Consider the following 21,956-nt stretch of genomic DNA (forward strand, 5'->3'; position numbering starts at 1 on the left):
ATTCTTAGTCTTTCAGTCATTTAGCGAAATAAATAAGTTATCGGGTGTTAAATTTAGCAAGTTTATATTAACGTCCATTGTTTTCTATGAGAGTAAGAAGGTGCTTAAAAAGTGTTATCAAATATTGGGAAGTGGAAAATAAATACCGGAAATATATGCAGGAAATACACTTTAAATAAGTGAGTAAACTTGAGGTTAGCTCGTAAACTGTTAGGAGTCGGCAGTAGACTCCGCGCTCGCTGATAAAGCTCTTCGCAGCCGCGCCATACCGGCACCATGTCATCCCGACCCACCAACATTAGGTTATTAAAGATGACGCATCACCTCGATCGATGCAAGTGTAATCATAAAACACTAAATAGGTATTATACCAAACAAGTGGGTCACGCGGGTGCTAACGGTGCACATAATATATGTTTATTTATTTATTTCCTATGTTAAACGTAATTTGATAGTTAATGTGTCATGGGTTAAGTTGTCCTGCCAAAATTGGCAAGGAAAATTAGGACGGACCTAGAAAATAAAACTGTCAAAAACTTACCAAATGATACTACTTTTATTTTATGGCTGTCAATTTGTCAATCAGAATGGAAAGCAAAAGGAATAATTGAAGCAGCAGCAACCAGTAAAATCGCCTTAACACAGCACAACATATCACGTAGACATGCTGTAATTCGGGAACACTGAGCGTACTAGTAGTTTAAGATCCACTCACCTGGCAGTCTTCACACGTGTGTACGGAATAAGCCTGCTCGCAGTCGTAGCGATGAAGGATGTTCACGAATTCGCAGTGCACGTGCGCGACCATTGTGTCGAGCCGGAGGAGGTCGTGCAGCGTGCTCTCGCAGCGGTCACCGCCAGCGAGGACCTCGGCGCGGGCGCCCCGGTCCAACGCGGAGGCGGGCGAGCGCTCGCAGCAGGCGCGCAGCCGCAAGTCGGCGAGGCGGCGCGCGCGTTCACCTGCTGCCAGCCCGCACAGAAGCGGCACGTCGCGCGCCTGCAGCACCTTCGCCGCGCCGCCGCCGCTGCCGCACGCCGTGCCACCGCACTCGGGCACGCCGCTCGCGCCCTCCTCCTCCAGATCACACGCGCTCAGCCAGGGGTTGAGGCGCGCGAGCGGACTCACGGCCAGGCCCGCGGCCGCCATCAGCAGCAGCAGCAGCAGCGGCGGCGCTCGCATGGCGGGGGCGGCGCCGCTAGCGGGGGCCGGCCCGCCGGGCGCGGCGCTGCCTCATACCGCATCGCGCATGGCGACCTACTCGCGCGGCCCGGGCCGCGGGGCCGCCGCGCGGGGTGGGCGCGCCGCCATGTCGCTCGCTCGCCGCTCGACTGACTCCCCCCGGGTGCGCATCGATCGCCCCGCGCCCCGCACCCGCCGCTGCGCGCGCCCCTTAAGGCTCCACTGGCGTTATGTAACGCTGCGCGCGCATGTGGAGCTCCGCCCGCCCTGTCTTTCGCCCTCTAGTGATAAGACTGTTTTCGACGTCTGCCGAACACGCGGCTTAACACGGCAAACTGATCACATTTTGCTGGTCGTGATAATAGATGTCACTACAAATTGTCTAGATAAGTTTCAATATCTACGTGTATCTGACGGGTTGGGATAGACTGCGTTTTGAAGACATGTGCTTAGGTATACACGCTACCTAAGCATAGCGTATGCATTGAGCGCGCAGCGCTTTAACCTCCAAGGGGTTAAATATTAGCCGTTGGTTTTGGTTCAAATGTTACTTACATAATACTTTGTGATTTCGTATTTGATTTAAGGCCTGTGCACACACAGATTACCAGTTTGCCGGACGATATCAGCCTGTCAGTTGTTCGGAGCTGTCAAATTTTGCGCTTAACTGACAGGCCGATATGTGATGCACCGCGTGCGTGACGTGTGCGTGCGCGGCTACAACATTTTAGCGCACGCGCACGTGCGTGCAGCCGGTGTGGCCTGGCCTTTAATCCTAAAAATCAATACCAGTACCTAATGGCGTAATGATATACACTTACTGATAGCAGAAGGTGCTGGAGGTGGGATACGGCGTTGCGTGAACAAGAGATTTCCTTTGGCAGGATTGGTCCTTAGGACCCCAAGGATGGATTTAAGAAGTGGAGCAACCGAGATTTTTGATGTAAATTTTTAGGGGGGGGGGGGGCTCTCAACTTGATCTTGATATCTATGTCATTTGAGCTACTAGGCCAAGTTTAGTATTGTTTTCGTATAAATCGGGGATGCCGAATTCATTTATGATGTCATAATGACAGCATTCCGAAGTAAAAATACATAAAATATGAAAAAAATACTTTTTTTTTAATTCCTCTTCACCCCTAAACCGCTAAACCCATTTAGTTAAAATTTGGTACATAGATAGTTTCAGTCCCAGGGAATAACATAGCATAATTTTGATCTCAAAAATCATCCCTTAAGGGTGTGAAAAGGGAGGTGGAATTTTGTATGGGGATCCAATAACCGCTGAACCGATTTAGATAAAATTTGGTATAGAGATATTTTGAGTCCTGGGGAAGAACTTAGGATACGTTTTATTCAAAAAAAATCTCTCAAAAGTGAAAAGGAAGGTGTAAGATTTTATGGGAAATCAATAACGGCTGAACCGATTTAGATGAAATCTATGTTTACACCTTTGATTTAGTTGGAAATGATACTAAACTTGACATAGAACCTATACTTTAAAAAATATTAACCTCAGACGTCGCCGACCCTTGAAACCCCCCCACCCCCCACCTGCATCAAAAATCTGGGTGGCTCCACTTTTTAAATACATTTTAGGAACACAAAGATTGATTCTACCAAAGGAAATCTCTTATTCAGTGAACGCCGTATTTGACCTTTTTTTGGCTTGAGCACACTCCACTATGACAGTTAATAACTGACGTTATGAAGTCATATTCTAATGCGTTACCAATTCAATGTATCCATTTTAGAAAAGGACTCATAGAAATAGAAAAATATAAATTTAATTATTTCTCCTCCTCCTTAGTCGTACACTCTTGTCAGAGTGGTCGTTGTTATTACAAGGTTGTCCTTTTCTATGTTTATTGCGGCTGTTGCGATACTCCTCCATCTTTCTCGTGGCACTCCGAGCACAGTCAGTCAGGGAACATTTCGTCGTGGACTTTATGAGATCCGTCTACCTTGTTGGAGATCGGCCGCGAGATAAGATAAGATAAGATAAAAGATAAAAAATAGTTTATTCAAGTAGGCATATTACAATGCGCTTATGAACGTCAAATAAACCTTTACCGGCTCCAACCGTACACCTCTGCCCCGAGAAGATTTAAATCCCCCCTCAATTGGAGGCGGGTATCCCAATATGGGACCGGCAACAAACTCGGCGGGACACATCTTTTCAAAACATTATTACATCTTATAATTAACATGCATTACGAGTAATTAAGAAAAATACAATTTAAATTACTATAGAATTCATGCAATTATACTCAGTGAGTACATAACTTTATAGAATTTGATATAAAAAATAAACATATATGTACATGAAATCACAAATACGTAGCTCTTTCAGAAAACATATCAAATCTTACAAAAGGAAAAGAAATTAAAATCAATAAAAGAAATGAGAATACATATTATATGAATCTGACTGATTGTTATGAGATGCTTTCATACAATTTGATGTGCTTTCTTACCTGAGCTGAGTCACCTTTAACTCTACACATAATACAATATTTTTAATTGCTACTTGTCGTTATTACAGTTTCTGGTTTGGACCATGCATGTTTGTCTGTCAAGTAGTCCTCGACACTGTAATAAGCCTTCAACATCAATGACTTTTTTAAGTAATTCTTAAGAGCTGGAAAGGGTAATCTTAAAGCATCCTCAGGTAACTTGTTATAAAAATGAATGCATTGCCCAACGAATGACTTCTGTACTTTACGAACACGAAACTTTCTGATAGCAAGCTTATTTTTATTTCTAGTATTATAGTTATGGACATCAGAATTCTTAGTGAAGGAGTCTAGATTCTTAACAACATAAATAATACTATCATATATGTATTGGGAAGCTACAGTTAAAATATTAATTTCTTTAAAAAGTTCTCTTAATGATTCACGCACCCTTAAATTATATATAGAACGAATGGCTCTCTTTTGTAAGACAAGAACGAAGAACAAGAAAGACCAGAACGTTGACCTTCCACTTTACCCTGCACTACCAACCGCTCCATCGACTTTTCGTTGCGGATGATATGTCCAAACATTTTCAGTATTCGCACTTGCACAATCGACGAAAGTCTTTGCTTATCATTTATCTCTTTTAGGATGGAGAGATAGTACGGCGAGCCGTCCATCTAGACACGCGGCAGCGTGTCAAGCCAAGTTCAAGCAAAGGAACTGGCTAGCCAGCGCCGAGTGTAATATTACACGAACCACTTGGTGCCACTTTTGACCCTTCTATAACTCAAAACATCTTTGACGTAAACACATAAAACTACGTGTGTTTAATTATATCCATAAGGATATCTAGAAGCCCAAATTTCATGAAGCTAGCTCAAACGGTTATAAAGGTATGAAGGTCAAAAAGTCGTAAATTTTAAGACTGACTTATGACTTATAGTACCTAAACCTAACCTACTTCCAGATGACCTAGAAGGATGAAATTTGGAATCCAGCTTGGTTATTGTGTGTAACCGTAGGAAAAAATCTAAAAATAAAATAAAGTTAAAAAATAGGGGGGGTCCCCATACAAAAAAACCACTTTTTATTGGGACTGACATATAAGTACCTAAACCTAACCTACTTCCAGATGACCTAGAAGGATGAAATTTGGAATCCAGCTCGGTTATTGTGTGTAACCGTAGGAAAAAATCTAAAAATAAAATAAAGTTTAAAAATAGGGGGGGTCCCCATACAAAAAAACCATTTTTTATTGGGACTGACATACAAGTACCTAAACCTAACCTACTTCCAGATGACCTAGAAGGATGAAATTTGGAATCCAGCTCGGTTATTGTATGTAAGCGTAGGAAAAAATCTAAAAATAAAAAAAAGTTAAAAAATAGGGGGGGTCCCCATACAAATAAATATTTTTTTATTGTAGCGTTGGAACCGTTACAGTTACGTTAGCAGATATTTGAAACTACCCCAATATATGTATTATTATATTTGCTATATTAAAATAAAGTTTAGTCAAAAAATAAGTGGTGTCCCCATACAAAAAACTTGTAATACGCTCTAAACAACCGGCCAACGGTGTGTCGTCGGCGGCGCGCGGCACCACATAATTATACAAAGAACAGAAGTAAAAACCATACAGCGGAAACACAAGAAAAAACATTAAATCTCAATACCTGCCTTTTTTTTTACAAAAAGTATTGATATCCCACCAAAAACATAAATGTAAAAAAGGAGAGCCAAGTTCAATACAAAAATTATGCTTGGCTGTGGGGCTCGCCGCAAAAAGAATGGAGATCTAAATGAGTGCCACTGCCAAGTTATATGCAAAATCCAAATATGTATTTATAGGAACAAAATAACATTATAAACAAGTATTAAACTCTATTTCTTTGCTTTATTGGATACCTATAACAATTGCTGTTATTTAAAAAAATGTGAGATCTTAAAGTAGGTTAGATTTGGCTTGGCCAGGTTTTATCTGAATTACAATATATATAAAATGATTGATATAATGAAAACTGGCCAAGTCAAATCTAACCTACTTTAAGATCTCACATTTTTTTAAATAACAGCAATTGTTATAGGTATCCAATAAAGCAAAGAAATAGAGTTTAATACTTGTTTATAATGTTATTTTGTTCCTATAAATACATATTTGTATTCTGCATATAACTTGGCAGTGGCACTCATTTAGATCTCCATTCTTTTTGCGGCGAGCCCCACAGCCAAGCATAATTTTTGTATTGAACTTGGCTCTCCTTTTTTACATTTATGTTTTTGGTGGGATTTTATTCTCAGCAACCGTCTCCAGCACCACATTACAAGTGCGTCAATCTTCTTGCGATCTTTTTGATGGATTGTCCATGTTTCAGCTCCAAACAAGAAAATTGGAAATAATAAACACCTCATGAGTCGAACCTTTGCGTTTTTGGTTATTCGTCGATCATTCCATATTTTCGTGAGCTCCTCCACAGCTGATCGTGTTACGGCACAACGTCTTTTAGTTTCTTGTTCACAATTTCCAGTATTTGTGATAGTGGATCCCAGGTACTTAAACGTAACTCTGGACGACTTCGCAATTGGCTATGCTGTGTAAATCTGGTCGATTGTTATTCTTACGATGAACTCGCATTATTTGGAGCATTCCACGGGCTGTCCCGTACAAACGCATTTTATTTCCTGTGTTGCGAGTTTTTTTTGGGCATCTAAAGCAGGCGATTATTGTTCTTTGCATATTTTTGACCATTTGTCATAGAAAAGGAAACTCATAGACCTGCAAATCTTAGGAAAATACGCGTTTGTACAGGACAAACGGTAGACCATTTCATGGAATGCTCCATTTCTACATCATACTAAAATTTCGTGAGATTTACTAAAACCCCTCATTTCCTATGTTTGCTGCGGGGTCCTATGTCTGTAAAATGTTTTTCGCTTCAAATTCTTCGAAAAAAATCAACAGAATAGCTGTAGTTAATAGGTGATTTTAGGGTCGTGATCTTGAATGTCAAAAACAATACACTCTTTTTTTTGGGCAGTCGTGTAAAATGTATTAAGAATTAAGATCAACATACTGAACAAGGTTTCCCATGGGACCGATATGAAAATCGTGAAATCACAGTGTACATTAAGTAGTACCTACTTAATTAACCGTGTTTTTCACGATTTTGTTTTTAATCCCATGGGAAATATGTTTAGTATCTTAACACTCATTGGTGACATTCAGGATCACCAGCCTAGTATAGCTACATCAAATAATGTAAATAATTTTCCATAATGTCATTATCCAGACAGGAAAATGGGGACAACGTTTGTATACATATACATCAAACATCAAACATCAACATTTATTCAGCAAATAGGCCACAAGGGCACTTTTACACGTCAACATTGAATTTACATAAAAGCAAAAATAATAACATCAACAATTTTATAAAATAAAACTAACAATTCAATCTAACGTATTACAATTACTAAGAGATGTATATGGTCTCTTAATGTCGAATTACATACAAAATACAGATAAAAAAACACACACAAAAAAAATCTATAATATTTAGAGGTGTAAATGTCTCTAGGTGTCAGAACTATAAGATTATATAGTTTATCAAGTTATCCTTAGAGATGTATAAGGTCTCCAAGAGTCAATATCCTGTATAATTAATACATTCATTAAAAGAAAAGAAACATACGAGAACAGAATGAGGCGTCTCACTGTAATTAATTAATAAAAGTTACTAAGTATAATAGCTCGTGTTAGCTTAACAGACCAGTCTCCACAAACAGCACCCGTTCACGAGTATGACGCGTATCTCAGCCATCGCCTCCCTCAACCTTCATTCGGGAAAGTGGCGACCCGAAGCGGCAATCCCCTTTCCTCTTAAGACCATAAAAAATTTCACCACACCAACGAGATGCATTTTTTTATTTACCTCCTTTAGTATGCCACGGGCAAAACCTCCCCTTGCTTTCTCCACTCGACCCTGTCATTGGTATTTTCCCACCATTTTGGGTAGAATGAGTTCAGGTCTTCCCGTCATCGCCTTTTCGGTCTGCCTGTACCCCGGCCTGCACCATCTATTTTGTTTCGTGGGTTCCACTAAGGTGCAGGTCTTGATGATATATCTTCAGCGTAAGAAGTGTCTGACCTTATTCATACACCCTTAGTGTAATGTGGCTTTTCCACCAAGCGGTCGTGGGCGCGCAGATACATTGCCTATCCAATTACTGTGCCTCCAGCTGTAACCGTTACTTTCCAGCATTCGCTTAGCGTGAGCCAAGTCTTAGCTTAGGTTAATAAAACTGTTTGGGAAACAATAGAGACTCACGGAGTTACATTCATATATCTTTTGTATAATGGAATCCCGATAACTCGCGTTCCTGAAGTTCCGGGATTCGATAACCGAATAATCCCGAAAACTCCGATATCCTGAATTCCATCTAGGAATCACGAATCCCAAAATCAATTAGATAGTCTAAAAATCCAAAAAACGACCGGTAACCTGGAACTCATTAATTACATTATGACCGGAGTTCCAGATATCTGGAAAACATTCCACTTCCAACTTTCGCAAGGTGCCAGGCGCCGCCAATGACAATGGTTTGGCTTTTGGAGGGATTATCAAATAGAACTATAGTTATAACTTCTCAAAACAATGCTGGATATAGGTACTCATGTATTAGGGCCTGATTTAAATCATCAATAGTAGCAGCAAGATCAGTTACTCTACAGTGGTCATAGAGTCGCAGGTCGTCAGCATAGAAATTGTACGAGCAACGATGGCTCAGAGTAATAAGTAATAAAATTTACAAAGCTTGAAAATAAAAGTGGCGAAAGGATCCTTCATCACCTAATTTAAGGGAGCATAAATCTTAATTAGGTGATGAAAGATCCTTACTAGTGTAGTTAGTGATTTTATAATTCACATATAGGTAGTGTTTCCTACATTGAGTGTAAAACGAGCAACAAATTATATAATTAACAGATAAATTAAATAGGTGCGTACAATTTGTGACAAATATGGACAAGGTTAAATTAGACGTTAATTAGGGAATTAGGGTTATCACTGTTTATAGCAGTATATAAATATACGACGCAACAGTATCTCGCCGCGAGATAGACTACCCGTCTTTTTCTAACTGTATTAATTAAAGAGGGACGTGTAGTCTATCTCGCGGCGAGATACTGTCGCGCCAATCATGTGCTAGCCCGACTGATTCTCTAGATTCAGCAAATACAGCTTCATAGTATTACCTACACTCTATGGACTTAAGGGGCCCATTGATTAACAGTCCGCCGGACGGTATCAGCCTGTCAGTTAGAACAAAATCTTGACAGTTCCGAACAACTGACAGGCCGATACCATCCAGCGGACTGTTAATCAGTATATCCTTTAGGTATATCCATGGTGGCGAAGTGAACCATAAAGGGTCTTGACCACTAGATTTGGTTATATCTTATACCTACCTATTATACGATAGTAAGTCAGATCGTTCAACTGCTCCAATCAAAAATATGAAGTCAGATGGTATATATTTGAATTGCTTAAGCGTGGATAACTGTACTTATTATCATTGTGTTTTCGGTATTGGGCCATCGCCCAGCATCGCCAGAGTAAGTACTTAAACCTCTCCGATAGAACAGTGACTCACATAAAATATTAATGTGCCCTGTTAATTCCTTCGCAAAATGAATAAGTTGATATTAGCGACGTAGACAAGTTACGTGACGCAACGTATTCGCGTTGGTCTCTTTCGCACTCGAGAGCACTACTAAGGCCTAACAGCAGCGTTCTCATTTCGCTGCAATGACGTGCGCGCACGCACACGGCCGCGCCACGCGCGGTCGACTGCATTCTCTAACAGAGCGAGCTAAACAACACTAGATAACGTTCATCTTTGACATTCTCTCTGTTATATTCACCTTATTAAACCCGAGAGCATCAACAAGTTACCAATAACTACCATCAAAGTTACCAGTATTGTGTAAAACTCTTTGATTTCAAACCTAATTATCAATTATACGGTTAGAAATCGGATCCAAGGCTATATTTCATCACGATGGACGCAACAAGTAAGTAAAATTCAGTAAACAAATATTTTAAAGCGATTAATTCATGTTTCATCCTCGAAACAGAAGAAAAACAAGACATAACGTAGTGAAATGAAGTACGTACCTTCACATATTAAAATTACATACATATAAAAATCACGTAGACAGCAAACAGCCGCAAATGCCTTAAGCACAGTTGTTTGTTCAATTTGTTTGTTATAGATATGTGGTTAGATTTTGTTTTCCTATTTAGGTTTTGGGAGGAGAGGGTAGATGGTTGTCAGCTTAAGCTGGTACCTACTTAACACCTGAAGCGCATGCAAGTATTGCAGGTAGACACAGAAGTTTGTGTGGTCGGCAGTTTCCAAAATAATATAAATATAGTTCTTCCACTAAAAATCATTGCAACAATCGTGTTCACTCCATTGTCATACGTTCACTTTAGATATTAAAGATGTATGCTTTATTTCTAAACTATATATTTATACAGGTATACCTATTTAGGTATTAAATGAAACGATATCCTGGGTGAAGTACATAATGGAAATATAAACAAATTTGTAATAGAACTGATACAGTGATAACATTAAACTATGATCACACACGTTCTACAAAATGTTTTGTTAGAATTAAGCCCCATTTAGACGGTTCAAGAACTTGCATGCGATTTTCGTTACATTGCGGTATTTCGTCGATCGACTGAATTCATTGTACTCTGTAGTTATATAGCAAAGTATCGAATATTGCATGCAAGTTCTTGGACAGTCTCAACAAGGGGCTTTAAAACGAAAAGCGAAATGTTATTTTTCGGTCAGTCTTTATACCTATTTTAACTTATATTAAAAACTGCCCATACAATAAAATTTTGCAAATATTTCAACGATCACACATCACACACAGTTTAGTGCCACCTACCCTAAGCAAGCAAAAGATATAAGATACTCCGTTTTGTTATTGTGTACGTAGTATTTAAAAAAAAAAGTATTTAATAAGATCACCTACTAGTCTGCTTAATGGCCCGACATGCTCTTGGCCGGTTTTTTTTCACTCTTATAATGCGTGACGCAAGTAAATTGTTGGTTATGCCCTGATTACCACCAAGTCAGCATTAGTTTTATGACTCATATCACAATACAAGTGCGAAAAGTAGGCACACGAGTTGCAAATTACCTTATTCGCACCAAGTACCATACAACGTTATTTAGGACATATATGGCCCTTTAAATTTTCGGCATAGTTACGTAATGGGCTAATTATCGCACTAGTGCGGTAAAGAAGCACCATATGTGCTGTAATAGTACATTACGATACAAGTGAGAAAAGTAGGAAATTCGCGAAAGACCTTTTCACACGTGTATTGTACAACGTTTACAGTATACACCGTGGTTTTTTTTTATTTCCGTTAATTTCAGGGGTGCATTCCTGAGCTTAAATCAAGTAATTTTCTCAAAGACACCGATATTCTAATTAACTCCATTTCGTAGATAATCAATAATTTATTTTTTTCCTATAAGGCCTCTACAAGCGTGTACACTTGCCTTAGAGCCGGTTTAGATATTGATTAGTGTTTAGAATGAGTTCATGCATTTGCTACTAAATTTAAATACAATCTCGGTCGATCGATGTTCGAAATGACATTGATATAGATGGTCAAGCAAATCTTGTCAGTAGAAAAAGGCGCGAAATTCAAATTTTCTATGAGACGATATCCCTTCGCGCCTACATTTTTCAAATTTGCCGCCTTTTTCTACTGACAAGATCTGCTTGACCAAGTATATGTCACAGATTTCAATTGTTTGGTTGAGTTAAATGTAATGCCCGTGTTACAACAACGCTATATGCTACATCTAATTACTTTTAAACTTTTTTTTACAAAAAAAAACATTTTTTTTTAATTAACTATGCTATTTAGTTCTCTTAAACGTACTTAACCATACCCCGAAGTTAACGGAATTCAATAAAAACACGGTGTATATGACCCTTAAATTTTTTTAACATAGGCATGTATTGCCCTTAATTGGCCCTAGGGTGGTAAAGTAGCACCATACGTACTGTAAAGACTATTTTGTTGCTGAATGTAACATCCATTTGCAAAAGTGCAAGTTCACTTTATGAATTAATTCCATGCTGGTAGTGCGTCCAAAGGCCTCCTCAGACCATTTTCGCTAAGTAACACGAGGTCTGGTAGATGCCCTTAGTACCTCATAACTCTCAGAGGTGTGTGAAAGACCCCGACTCTAACTAACGTCAGTATTATTTTTATTGTAATAGCTACTTAATTTTTGATGTATATTTCAGTGGAAAACAAGATGGGGCTCCCGCCACCGTATGAGCCGACTGCCCCGAGCCCGGCGCCACCGCCGTCTTATTTTGGCGACAACCCGCCCCCGCCGGCAGGGCTGGCAGTGCCAGCGGTCCCGCCGCGCACCACCGTCATCACGTCGCCCGCGGCGCCCGCGGCACCCGCTGGCCAGCCCATTAAGCTAGGCCCCGGCCGCACCGGTGCTTCCTGCCCGTCTTGCCATAAGTCCATTGTGACTCGTGTACAATATGTACCCAATACTCGTACTCATATAGTATCTGCGGCGCTTTGTGTTCTAGCCGGGTAAGTGAGCTATGTTATTACTTATTGTCTTGCGAGAGCCACAATTGTTATCTGTTTTGTTGTGCATATGCATGTCCCATGGAATCAAATTGAACAAATATGCCTTACCTATATGTACGAGTACCTATATCTTACGAGTACTTACGTATGGCAATGATAGGTAACTAAACCGAGAGATTTAGTAAAACGTCTTTACTAAATATATCTACTTACACATCCACGTTCCAATTCAGCAATCTAAATTATTAACATTAACGTTGTTATCACCGAGTTAGCAATTATTCATAAAAGTACCCTTATTTAGTTGTATAACAACTGTGCATTTTAAACAATGAGATGATTGTAAACTAACTAACGTATAACGAGCCTAGTAAAATTCTGAACATGCGAATGTATAATTACTTTAATTATTTATTAAAGTAACATAAATGTACAAGTACTTGAGTAATAACTATTATATTTATTTACCTTCAGATGTAGTGAATACCTACTTAATCCTTTACCGTCGTATTTTCACGGAAACGCACAAACGTGTTAATTATGCTACATATTTCAGTCAGTCTCAGTACAAAAAGTACCTACTGAGGTTCACTGAGGTATGATGACATACTTATACGAAATCTCTCTCTTCTCTTGTGTTTCATTGCTTCTTTTTCTTTTTTAGGGTTCCGTACCCAAAGGGTAAAACGGGACCCTATTACTGAGACTTCGCTGTCCGTCCGTCCGTCCGTCCGTCCGTCTGTCTGTTGAAATTTTCACAGATGATGTATTTCTGTTGCCGCTATAACAACAAATACTAAAAACAGAATAAAATAAAGATTTAAGTGGGGCTCCCATACAGCAAACGTGATTTTTGACCAAAGTTAAGCAACGTCGGGCGTGGTCAGTACTTGGATGGGTGACCGTTTTCTTTTTGCATTTTTTTCCGTTTTTTTTTTGCTTTATGGTACGGAACCCTTCGTGCGCGAGTCCGACTCGCACTTGCCCGGTTTTTTTTTATTTCATGTGTGATTTGACAATTCTCAAGCGATACAAAATAATCTTATTTATGGTAGGTACCATATTTTAAGTAAATATGTACGAGTATGAAACGTACGCAAGTGAATGATGAAATGACGGCCGAGGCCCACAGAGCGGTGTGGAAGAGAAAGACATGCTGCGCCGACCCCAAGTGAATGGGACTTAGAGCAAGAGAGAATTTGATTTTGATTTAAGGATTTATGACAAGGTGTGATCAAAAAGAGCAGAAGGTCATGGCGGAATTAAATAAAAATAAATAAATAAATATTATAGGACATTTTTTACACAAATTGACTAAGCCCCACGGTAAGCTCAATTATTGAAACGATTAGTTATACTCGTAGACACAAGACATTTGGAAATGTGTAATATATGCCATGAAATACGAGTGACGAGATAACTTTTGTGCCGTATGCGATTGAAATCAAAAATGAATACCTAAATATCATTATTTATTACGAATTTGACACACTAACATTGCTTATTGTACTAACCCGTTTGTAGTGAAAACGTGTTTTCCCTAGTTAAAACTTATTTTCCGTATCGCCTCAGTGAAAACGCGAAAAGGGGGGGGAGGAGTATAGTCATTTATATGGCTATTTTCTTTTAACTTCTAACCTATTTACTTTAAAATTATAAAAAATACATATTTTAAATTCTCAATGGAGCTCTTTCATTTAATATATAACACGATATAATTTGAAAAACTTTATTTTTAAACTTGCTCATTAAAAGTGGCCCCCATGTCTAAAATTTATTTCTTTACGTTACATCTTTGGGTCACTATATGTTACATATGTGTACCAAATTTCAACTTAATTAGTCCATTAGTTTCCGCAAAAATAGGCTGTTGCAGACAGACAGACACACGAGTGATCCTATAAGGGTTCCGTTCTTTCTTTGAGGTACGGAAACCTAAAAAGTACCAAATCGCTAAGTTCCCTCAACACTCAACAGACACAGTCTCATTTCTGGGTTATGAAACGACGAATTTCTCTCCCGCTTGACAATTTACGAATTTTTAAAGTCTTGTGTACATTTTTGTAATAGTGACTGAAATCTTACCAATCTATAGCAAAAAATCTAAGCATTTTCTGTAAGCTTGGGTTTCAATTGATGTGGATAAGTATGTTTATTTTCTTCAGATGTTGCTGCGGTTGTTTCGTGCCGTACTGCATGCGCTCCTGTAAGTCTGCCAACCACTACTGCCCCGCGTGCAAAGCCTTCATCGGAACATACCAGCATTCCTGAGCTGCTGCTACTTACACCCAACAAATACCATAATACCGGAATCTTTTAAGGCCCCTGTACACAATGGGCCAACGTGGCCCAGTCTGGGGGACGCATTTATGCGTTAGAGGGAGCAAGTCATATTGCTATCTCATTCTACCGCATGGGTGCGTCCATTGGACTAGCCGGGGCTGGCCCATTGTGTACAGGGGCCTTTATTACATTCAGGATGTTTCAAACTAATGTGGAATCAGAAACTTTTATAATAAAGAGCTAATCAAATCATATTCAGAACTAGAAAAGTATAATAAGTAAACGTAAATTTAATTCAGAATCCGTTAATGTACAATTGTGCTTATATCAGTTTACTTTTTGAATGCTGGATATGAGATTTAGTTTTTTTATTTAACCACTCGCTTGGCCGATTTTAGAGAGAATATTATTTGTTGATTGCTCGTACGGCGCCCATACTTATTTAAGGTCACAATTGGATTAAAATTGTACCAGCACAATGTAGTCGACAGCAACGCAGCAGCAGTTATCCTGCTGCAGTCGCAATCCGAATGTAATATTTACTGATTATGCAAATGCAATGCAAATGTTACTCCAGTCCTCAATTCTCAATTGTATTATCTGTTCTCTACTCGCTACTCGTATGTTAAAAACGGAAATGAAATGTTTTTTATTGTGGTGTCTATGATATGATTTCTTATTTGAATTAATGTCTATATTACCTAGGTGCATGAATTTTATTGATCTAAGTTATTCATATAATTAGTTAAGAGTTTAAGAGCACACTTTATCGAATATGGCAATGATTCCACGTTAAATGGTTAAAAGGTCTAATCTAAGTAAATACTAGCTCTCTTCGTATATGTTGTAGGAAACCAAGAAATGTTTAAGAAAAATAAAATATGTATTCACGATCAATATATTTAGATACTAATTAAGTAAATTAATTATAATACGGTGTGTTTGACAAGAGCGTGACCGGCATGTTTTTTATTCAACAATGAATTGGCAATACTCCTAATCTTTCGCGTAAGATATATCTTAAAAAAATATATTACTTAATTTAGCGCTATAGCAGTTTTTCACGATTACTGCCGGATGGATTGCGACAGTGTGAAGTGAATTTCAAATTGATTTGATTAAGTAAATCTTGGTTGTGAGTTTGTTGTGTTTCGCTGAAAAATACTTAAACCTGGGCTAATGTAATAAATAAACTTCTCGAAGACAATTACCTAGTAGCGCCAGTGGTAAATGTTTGTTATTGATTTTGTAAATCTTGTAGTAGGTACCTCTAATATCTCTATACACAGACTTATTTTTATCGGGCACGCTCTTTTCGTGCGTGGTATATGTATTATATTTGTTGTGATATAAACTTTAAAGAAATAACAAGTCTCAATTATACTTATAAAGATAAATATTGTGATATTATCATTGCCAGTAAGTATATCCATTTTATCAATAGTTTTTATAAAATTAAAACAAAGGAACTTATTTTTGCGATCTCACATGTCGTGTTTATTAAATAAATAAGAAATAATAAGATTAACGCTCCGTAGCTAACGAAACTCAACTGTCACTGTCGCATTAGTAGGGAAGAGTGATAGAGAAAGATGACTATGATACGCCACGGAGCGTTAACGATTGGTACGTTGGCTACGCGCCCTGGGCTATAACCGCGAAAATCGAAGTTTGCAAATTGCGGGCAGTTTTCTCTGTCACTCTAATTACGCCTTCATTGGAGTAAAAGAGAAAGATCCCCGCAATTTGCGAATTTCTGTTTTCGCGGTAGCCCCTCTGAGGGCCAACCGCAAATACCGAAAAATTTGAAATCATTATACATAGTTTCGATGTTGGCGGCAGGCCATCTGAATGGTAAGTTTGTAATTCAAAACCGCAAACACTTCCGGACTCCAGTTTCGCCAGACTTCGAAACTGTTAGTTTCGCCAGACTTCGAAACTGTCAGTATTTACCTGCCCTGACTAGTGGGAAAAGGGTACTACTTAATACCTATACACTATACAGCATATCCTTCATATAATTATTTACGATGAAATATTTATGAAGAAATACGTAGATATTGAATAAAAAATGTATATTTTACAAAATTTTGGTATTATATTATTTAATTTGCGTTTACTGATACATATCTTATACTATTTTATAAGCGTTTACGGATATTTTATCTAAAACGCTGCATTAGTAAGATTGCAATATGGCAGTCATCATCCGAGTGTCACCTTTAAGCTGACCAAAAAGATTTAAAGGCTGATTTTATTTACGCGCCAATTAAAAAACCGCAGATCAAAAATATACTTTCTCCAATTATTTATTTTGATGTATCCCTTTGCCGGCACGTTTGATATAATTTTTGCCACACTAGCTCGTAATAGCACTCTTTATTCTTAACAAAAAACTGATGAGAAAGTTGCATTATATCCACAAGAGAGGCAAAGTAATGTAAAACAAATTTTGAGTTATTTTCTCATGTTGGCTAGTGTAATTTACTTTAAAGTGATGAATTAGAATGATACATATTTTATAGCGTTTATTTATTTCGATTTTATTTGTAATGTATTGCAGTTGGTATTTTCCTGCATTGGTGTGGTGAAAAAAAATGTGTTTTACTCAATAGAAAATTTACAATTACAATTGAGGCGTAATTTTATAATGTACCAAGTTACGTAATTCTATTTTTGTTTAAACCTCGTGCCTTAGAGCCCTCGCAATGCTCAAGATTCAATTTTTCGAACTATTTGCTTCGACTTAGGAATTAATATTTGCTTGCTCCGGTATCAATATTAACACGATGAGCTAAACAACGATGTTGCCCCCTTTTAAAATAAATAACTATATAGTTAACCTATCCGATTTTCAAAGATGAGAGGATCTTTACGAAAATACCCGTGGGGGTCATCCATTAATTACGTCACACGTTTAGGGGGAGGGAGGGGGTCAAGAAAATGTGACATATTGTGACATGGGGGAGGGGGGAGACACAAACTTTGTGACGTCACTTTAACTTCATCAGTAACCGAAAATTTATTTAAATTATTCAGTTCGCTGTACATTTAAATAACAAGTTTTTAAAACGAAAATAGTTTTTGTTCGTTTAATTTTCTTTCCTAAGCAGTTTTGGGTTATAAAATTACTAATATTTATATCGCCAAAAATATTTTGATAAAATATTAATAATACTTAGGTATTTACTTAATTCGATTTGGCGATTTCGTAGAAAAAATGTGACGTCACACTAGGGGGGGAGGGGTTTGCCAAATGTGACCAAGTGTGACAAGGGGGGGGGGGGGAGGGGTCAAAAAACCTAGAAATTGGTGTGACGTAATTAATGGATGACCCCGTATTCGGGCTAAAAAAAAATGTAACGTTTTGCTTGTTAGTCTTATTTACATCACCTCAGTCGTCAATGTCGAACAGAAAAGTATTAAGCCTCATTTTTCGGGAAAAGGAGTAGGTAATGTGTATTCATTTCACTAGCACTACCTACTCATTCTCTGAGTACTCTTGCCGTATTAATTGTATGGTGTATTCGGATTTACATTCACAGTACTTTTCAGTACTAGTAGGTACGCAGGTTCGCAGTACCGATATAGTTAACTCACTGACTAGACTTTTTATAAGATTGTCTTCCGAGTATAAACCCCTAAGTATTTCCGGCAGCTGGGGCAGCTGTGGTGTACGTCCTTCCACCTCTTCGTTACATACGGGACCACGCAGCAACATAACCACCTGTAAACGGGAAATTTTGCTTTATACCTATATCATACATTTACTTATGAAACATCAAGGGTCGATTGCACCAAACCGTCCGAGTCCGTTAAAACGTACGCCAATTTAATGGTTGGGAAGTTTCATAGATCTCTGCTGCGTGACGTTGATCAGTCTGTTAACTGTGGTGGTTGGTGCAACTGGCCCTAACGCCCCCAACTCTGTTAACCCTACAATTTAAATTTTTCGTGTGTTAGCAATACAATAATATTGACAGTAAGCGAGTTTGGCATCTAGTGGTGTATTTTACTTGCTTAACTCAACTTGTACAGTAGTATTATCATATCAGATATTCATATCATATCATTTATTCGTCAACAATAAAAAATTGCGTTTGAAATGCACTTAAATAGGTACAAAATGCCATTGTAGGTATTATTCATACAATGTCATTTTGAAAATAATAGGACAATAATCACATTATTTTTTTCACTAAAGGTACTACTCGTAGTAACACATTTTGGGACAGCATAATACACGTTATATACACCGTGTTTTTTTTTATTTCCGTTAATTTCAAGGGTGCATTCCTGAGCTGAAATCAAGTAACTTTCTCAAAGACTCCATTTCCCTCTCCATTTCGGAGATAATCAATAATTAATTTTTTTCCTCTATACTTCGTTTTTTTAGCATTAGAAATTAGGTAAACAATCTTGATGTGTCTTTTAATTGACGAACACATTTTAAAAATAAGTTACGGCAAATATGTAACAATTATGAATCTAATACGATCATTTAAATTCTTCTGCTTTCATAAGTAATCGTTTTTGATTTTTAAAAAGCGTTTTTCAATTAAAAGACATGTCAAAATCGCTTACCTTCTTGCAAGTTCTTTCTAATGCTAAAAAAACGAACTATAAGGCCCCTACAAGTGTGTACACTTGCCTTAGGGCCGGTTTACATATTGATTTGTGTTCAGAATGAGTTCATACATTTGCTACTAAACTTAAGTACAATCTCGATCGATCAATGTACGAAATGACATTTATATGTCACAGATTTCAATTGTTTGGTTGGGGTAAATGTAATGCTCATGTTACAACAACGCTATATGCTACATTTAATTACTTTTTAAACTTAATTTAAACAACAAAAAAAAAATTTTTTTGATATATGACTATGCCATTTAGTTCTCTTAAACGTACTTATTAACCATACCCCGAAGTTAACGGAATTCAATAAAAACACGGTGTATAGGTACATATAGAATGAGATCAAATAAGGCATTTGTGAACAAATTAAATGAACACTGACTAAACTAAATCAGTAATATCAAATAATGCAGAAGAATAAAAAAGGTCCATTGTAATTGATTTAAAGTTATAGTTTTCCCTTGATTTTCATTTTCTTATAAATAGACTGTTATTATATTGCACGCTGCTATTATATTGTACATATACGACATTATTATAAATACCACCGCAAGAAAATAAATCTAACTCAGCCACGCTATCCGGCCATAGTAGGTTATAAGGGTTTTTTAACTAAGTCTTTTGGAAGATGGCGACCGACACGCAAGTATCAGCAAAACAAAGGTGTGCTGCCTCGATCTGTAAACTCCTTTAGGAAGGGAATTTTAAGATGAAAATTATTCTATGTCACTTTCCAGGTTATAATGTACCAAATATCCAAACAAACGAATTTTCACCTTTATTAGTGTGATTATTGCTATGCTTTTAACCCACCAGAAGAGCACTCAGCTTAACACCTGTTGTAATGTTAGTTATACTTATTAGCTACCAGGACTATAAACGCCAGGGCTGGAAGAGATCCCTATTATAGGGATAAGTTCACCTTAATACCTACAATTCTTGTGTTATAATTTTGTTGGAACATGGTGTTATTTATATTTTGTTTTCTTGATTTTATGGTTGGTCCCATAGTATGACCTATACTATACATATATTTATCTCGCAAAATATTGCCGGTATACCTGTACCACCACCACGAGTATACATTGTGTATAATAAAGTGCTTACAGTTATAGTAGGCCTTTGCCCCGTCAGAACCCTTCAAGTTCCTATTTGTAAGATTTAGTTAGGTAACTGAGCGCCGTTAGACGTTCGATTTGGACTATGAGGGCCTACCGCGAACCACGCTCGACATGTTGCCTCACTGCCACACTTATGTACGAATTTACAAGTGGTACAGAGAGGCTACCTTTTCTTTTATTTGTGTTAAGGAAATCAAGGAGGCGGCCCTGGATAGAGTCAAATGGAGAGAGCTACACCGACAAGAGTCCAACTCTTAAATTTACGACGACGACAGAGAGGCAACACGTCGAACGTGGTTCGCGGCAGACCCTCAGTACCTATATATTGTATTAATAAGTTTTTGGCAAAAAATAAATTTTTGGTACAAGCTTTTATCGCTGACTGTACTTTTCTTACGACAGACAACTAATACTCATCGAGACAATTCTAAATACCCCTAACATAATTAGGTTGCGTTGTTTCATGACAGAGTTCCTATGGCCACCTCCTGTCTCCTGTGAAACTAAAAAATAAAAGCTTGTAAAAGTCCTGTTAACTCACCAAAAGAATATCCCCAGTATGACGGCGACGAGATGCGTGGTGGTGTTGTTCCGGTAGGAGGCCCGCGTCATGATGTCTTCCTGACAGTGCGGGCAGCGGACGCCCACCGGCTCCGAGCCCACCTGCAGCAGGTCCATGTCGATGGAGACCGCGTTCGAGCTCTGCGCGATCTGCTTGTAGCTGCTCGAGTCCACTGAATAAATAGTTCATACTAGGTAGTACCATGTTATGGGATTACGAGATCACAATTATCAGGTGTAACAAAGGTAGGTACAATACTTACTTTTCTTGTAAAATTGTCGCCTTTAAGCTGCCAGAAATGTAAAAATTCACTGCACCACAACTCACTTTAGGTATTTCAGTACTTTAAAACATAATAATAAATGAAATGTTTTTTACGTGTTGTTTCTCTCTTTTGTAAGATAAAAATGGAGTGCTGATTATCCAACCGATATCGAATGGAATAGATAACAAACACATAGCGTATTGATAGGTACCCGTAGTAGGTCATCCATAGTATGTTAACGTACCTAACTCGTATCTATCTACTCGTACATTCGCAAGTACTTAGAACGACAGTATCACCGACAGGTGATAATTGCTTACTTTACCTTCACAATATGTAGGTACAGTCGCCATCAGATATATCGCTGCGGCCAAGGTGTTCACAATATCTGAACATGCACTCTACATTTTTCAAATTTGCCGCCTTGTCTACTGCCAAGATCTGCTTGACCAAGTACCTATACATAGTGGTACACTTAGGGTCGGTTGCACCAAACTGTTCGTAACGTTCAAGAGTTCGCTAAATTATTATGTATGGAAAGTTTCATAGTATAGCATTAACACATTTTCAACGCTAAGCACTATACACTACGGGGCGCGCCGGCGCGCCGGCTGACGTTGATCAGTCTATCAAATGTGGTTGGTGCAACTGGCTCTTAGGGGTACGCATCACAAATAAAGCGATCTTCACATTTGATACGGTTCCGCACGTCGCTGGTGTGATAGCGGTTCATCGCTATCTAGATGCATAGCACTGTCTCGATCACACTTTAGAGCGATATGCGGAAC

General features: G+C 38.2%; 3 protein-coding genes across 3 annotated transcripts in view; 1 reads left to right on the plus strand and 2 right to left on the minus strand.

Moving 5' to 3' along the window:
• LOC134679082 (uncharacterized) overlaps nt 1–1,215 on the minus strand; it is a 66,074-nt gene extending 64,859 nt beyond the window's left edge. Inside the window, exon 1 of the mRNA XM_063537928.1 lies at nt 716–1,215. Coding sequence (XP_063393998.1) covers nt 716–1,180 — 465 coding nt within the window. The 5' untranslated portion in view covers nt 1,181–1,215. The remainder of the gene's footprint in view (nt 1–715) is intronic.
• Nucleotides 1,216–9,503: 8,288 nt separating this feature from the next.
• On the plus strand, nt 9,504–17,104 carry LOC134678461 (lipopolysaccharide-induced tumor necrosis factor-alpha factor homolog). Its single transcript, XM_063537035.1, has 3 exons — nt 9,504–9,715; nt 11,993–12,299; nt 14,465–17,104. The coding sequence occupies exons 1-3, from the start codon at nt 9,703–9,705 to the stop codon at nt 14,568–14,570; spliced, it is 426 nt and encodes a 141-aa protein (XP_063393105.1). The 5' UTR covers nt 9,504–9,702; the 3' UTR covers nt 14,571–17,104.
• An 820-nt stretch (nt 17,105–17,924) lies between these two features.
• LOC134678495 (cell death-inducing p53-target protein 1 homolog) lies at nt 17,925–21,087 on the minus strand. The gene is made up of 2 exons (XM_063537071.1): nt 20,883–21,087; nt 17,925–18,309 (listed from the first exon to the last, which is right to left on the minus strand). Exons 1-2 carry the CDS (start codon nt 21,017–21,019, stop codon nt 18,195–18,197), a joined length of 252 nt encoding a protein of 83 aa, XP_063393141.1. The 5' UTR covers nt 21,020–21,087; the 3' UTR covers nt 17,925–18,194.
• Between the last annotated feature and the right edge of the window lie 869 nt (nt 21,088–21,956).

This window comes from Cydia fagiglandana, chromosome Z (genome assembly GCF_963556715.1).
Source record: "Cydia fagiglandana chromosome Z, ilCydFagi1.1, whole genome shotgun sequence".
Taxonomy (NCBI): Eukaryota; Metazoa; Arthropoda; class Insecta; order Lepidoptera; family Tortricidae; genus Cydia; species Cydia fagiglandana.